This window comes from Bos indicus, chromosome 21 (genome assembly GCF_029378745.1).
Source record: "Bos indicus isolate NIAB-ARS_2022 breed Sahiwal x Tharparkar chromosome 21, NIAB-ARS_B.indTharparkar_mat_pri_1.0, whole genome shotgun sequence".
NCBI classification, from domain to species: Eukaryota; Metazoa; Chordata; class Mammalia; order Artiodactyla; family Bovidae; genus Bos; species Bos indicus.
This window is the reverse complement of record NC_091780.1, coordinates 46935223-46938332: the sequence shown is the minus strand read 5'-3', so window position 1 is coordinate 46938332 and position 3110 is coordinate 46935223. Positions and strand designations below refer to the sequence as shown.

The 3110-nt window shown below is 63.4% G+C and overlaps 1 protein-coding gene across 1 annotated transcript; it reads left to right on the top strand.

The window, feature by feature from the left end:
* Nucleotides 1–318: 318 nt before the first annotated feature.
* NKX2-8 (NK2 homeobox 8) lies at nucleotides 319–2260 on the top strand. The gene is made up of 2 exons (XM_070775467.1): nucleotides 319–718; nucleotides 1398–2260. The coding sequence occupies exons 1-2, from the start codon at nucleotides 562–564 to the stop codon at nucleotides 1952–1954; spliced, it is 714 nt and encodes a 237-aa protein (XP_070631568.1). The 5' UTR covers nucleotides 319–561; the 3' UTR covers nucleotides 1955–2260.
* Nucleotides 2261–3110: the final 850 nt, after the last annotated feature.

Below are 3110 nucleotides of genomic sequence, written 5' to 3'. Positions count from 1 at the left end.
CGAGGAATAAAGCAAACAAGGAATAAATTCCTGGGTGCTCATAAACCCACCCATGTCGCCCCCACCTTTCCCGGCGCTCCCGCAGGGCCAGGCTCGATGTCAGCCCCGGAGGAGGAGGAAGCCGGGACCGGCGGGCGGTGGCCACCGCTCGCCACCCAAGATGTTATTCTTTGGTAACAATCCCCATTATCTGTCCCCACTTGGGGCTAATCAGACAGAATCACTAATGCGGAGGGCAGCTTCCTGCCGCCTCTGGGATGTAACGGGGCGCCCGAGGGGCGGGGGACGGGGCGGGGCGGGGGTGGCACCTTCCGGGCTCGCCGGGGCTTTGGTGCAGCACTCATTCAGGTACTTGACACCCGGGAGACCCGGACCTCTGCTTTCAAAGCGTCCCGGGTGGGAAGAGCTGTTTATATAAACTGGGATTCCACAGTAAACGCGCTAATATCTCGGCCGCCAGTGCATGGCGTGCGCCTCTCACGCCCACCCATAGGAGCGGCGTCCCGGGCCGCCCCTCGGTTCCAGATCTACCCTGCCCCCGCCTCCTTCCCCTGCTCGGCCATGGCTACCTCTGGACGCCTCAGCTTCACCGTGCGCAGGCTCCTGGATTTACCGGAGCAGGATGCGCAGCACCTGCGGAAGAGGGAGCCGGAGCTAAGCGCCCCTGAGCCCGGCCCCTGCGCCACCTGGCTGGAATCCGAGCGCGGCCACTACCCTTGTGAGTGAGCAGAGGACAGCAGCGGGGGTGGAGGCGGGGGAAGTGAGCGGGCTCAGAATCAAGTCCCCGGCTCGTGCGGGGATGGGAAGCGGAAACCCCAGCCCAAGGTCTGGATTTCCTGTGTTGGACCCACAGACTCTGCCCTCCTGAAATCCCTATGTCAGTTGGCACATCTTGAGAGCAGATCCCTGGGCCTGGCGCTAACGCCCGAGATTTGGGTTTCCGTTTCAAGGGGTCAGAATATTTAAATATTTAAGAAGCCGCCCTTAAATGCCTGAAAAAGTAGCCACGTTCTTCTGGCCTCGGTTTGGGATGAGCAGTATTGGCGAGCCTGGATTCAGGGCTTTGCAAACGTCGGCAAACCGTAGTGCAGTCGACCTCAAAGTGGCCCGTTTTGGTGAGACAGCTTGCAGTGAATTCGTCTGCCAGCGCAGCGACCAGGACTGAATGGTTTTAATAGACCCCCCGGGGTGGGTTTCTTTGGAGGCGCAGTCCCAGGCTGTGGTCTAAAAGGTCGTCGAATTCAGAGAGGTGGTTGTCCAGACATGGGTCCAGGAAAGGAAACGGCCTCATCCCGAAAGCCGCGGGCGAGTGGGGGCGCCCTCCCGCCCGTGGGTCGGCGCCCGCGCTCCAGAGGCGGCCGGCGTCTCACAGGGCCGTGTCTCCTTTGCGTCCCTAGCTTCGGACGAGAGCAGCCCAGAGGCCAGCCCGAGGGACTCGTCGCAGCGGCCGTCCGCTCGGCCTGCGTCTCCGGGCTCCGACGCCGAGAAGAGGAAGAAGCGGCGGGTGCTGTTCTCCAAGGCGCAGACGCTGGAGTTGGAGCGGCGCTTCCGGCAGCAGCGCTACCTGTCGGCGCCCGAGCGCGAGCAGCTGGCGCGCCTGCTACGCCTCACGCCCACACAGGTCAAAATCTGGTTCCAGAACCACCGCTACAAGCTGAAGCGCGCGCGCGCGCCGGGAGTCGCCGAGGCGCCCGACCTGGCAGCGGCTGCCGAGGTGCGCGCCGCGCCCGGCCTGCTGCGCCGCGTGGTGGTGCCCGTGCTGGTGCGCGACGGGCAGCCGTGCGGCGGCAGCGCTGAGGGGGGCACGGCCGCCGCCCGGGACAAGAGCGCGGCTCCGCCGGCCGCCGCCTGCCCTGTGCCAGGCTACGCCGCCTTCGGGCCTGGCTCGGCTTTCGGCCTCTTCCCCGCCTACCAGCACTTAGCGCCCCCCGCCCTGGTCTCCTGGAACTGGTGAGGCAGCCGAGGGGCGCGGGCACCTGGGGCTACGCTGGACTTGGAGTGAGCTCTGCGGCCGGGCCGGGCTACAGCCGGAGACAAGGAGCGCGTCTCGCCGCCCCACCTCCTTCGGCGCGGGGGTCCTCTCCGGCGCCCCCACCGGCCGGCACTCCGGAAACTTTCGCCAAGACACCCAGTCTCCTCTTCCTTCGACCGCCAGACCCAGAGCTAGATTTTATTGCTTGAACCTTATTTGTACATTTTAAAATAGCTATTTGTATGGGAAGCAACTTATTTTAAAAGAAATAGAATATTTTTCCTCTTTGTGGTGCGAGAATAAAATATGTAGGTTTGAGTCCCCTTTTTGCGTGTCTGCCGGGAACGGAGGTGGGAACAGTGCTTTCCCGATCCGGAGTTCGGGGCGCCGGGCCACTCCTCACTCGCCAAGTTAAGGCCCACCCCGAGCTGGGTAGAATGGCAGAGCACAGTCCCCACACGCCTTTAGGAAGAAACAAGGGGAAGGGAGAGAAGAGGGGGGGCAGAGGCACCTGTGAGGGTCCTATAAGTGTGGGGTGGGGCTCTGCTCCCAACGTGAGACGGAGGCCCTGGAGCCGCCAACCGAGTCGGCCAGGACAGGGCATAAAGAGAGGGCATAATGAGCTTCTCCGAAAGGGTTCGGGGAATGCCAGCGGGACCCGGGCTGAGCGCGCTGCTGGCGGTTCCTTTCGGGGACCCGAGGACCACGCGGGGAACCCCCAGTTACGGCTACGAACGCCTCACTGGGCAGCTGTGATTTTCCGCCTCTTCTTGGCGTGACACCTGGCCAGGGTGGGATGGGAGCGGGTTGGTGGGGGCGGGGATGACGCAGCTCAGGGCTGCCCGCTGGGGAAGGACAGCCCTAGAGAGCTCTGGGAGCCTGACCCCGGGGTGGACCCGTTGGTTCATCCAGTTTCACCCACGGCCCCAGTTGTACCGCCCGGGCGGGATCTAGGGTTCTACCCCGCTGGGTTTGTAACTGTTCTTCGTTGGGCATCCCTCCGTATCTGTAGTCGCAGGGCCTCCCATGCAGTGTAGGGTTCACTCTGTCGGAGAAGAAGTGAGGACCTTTCTTTCTGGCGCCCAGTGAAGGGAGATTCGAGTTTAAAGAGCAGTTTGGAGGCATCAGATCCACGGGC

Excerpts from the sequence above, each read along its gene's own strand:
- NKX2-8 (XM_070775467.1), top strand. The coding sequence starts at position 562 with ATGGCTACCTCTGGACGCCTCAGCTTCACCGTGCGCAGGCTCCTGGAT. Across the intron at positions 719-1,397 it reads CGAGCGCGGCCACTACCCTT|CTTCGGACGAGAGCAGCCCA; the intron begins GTGAGTGAGCAG and ends TTGCGTCCCTAG.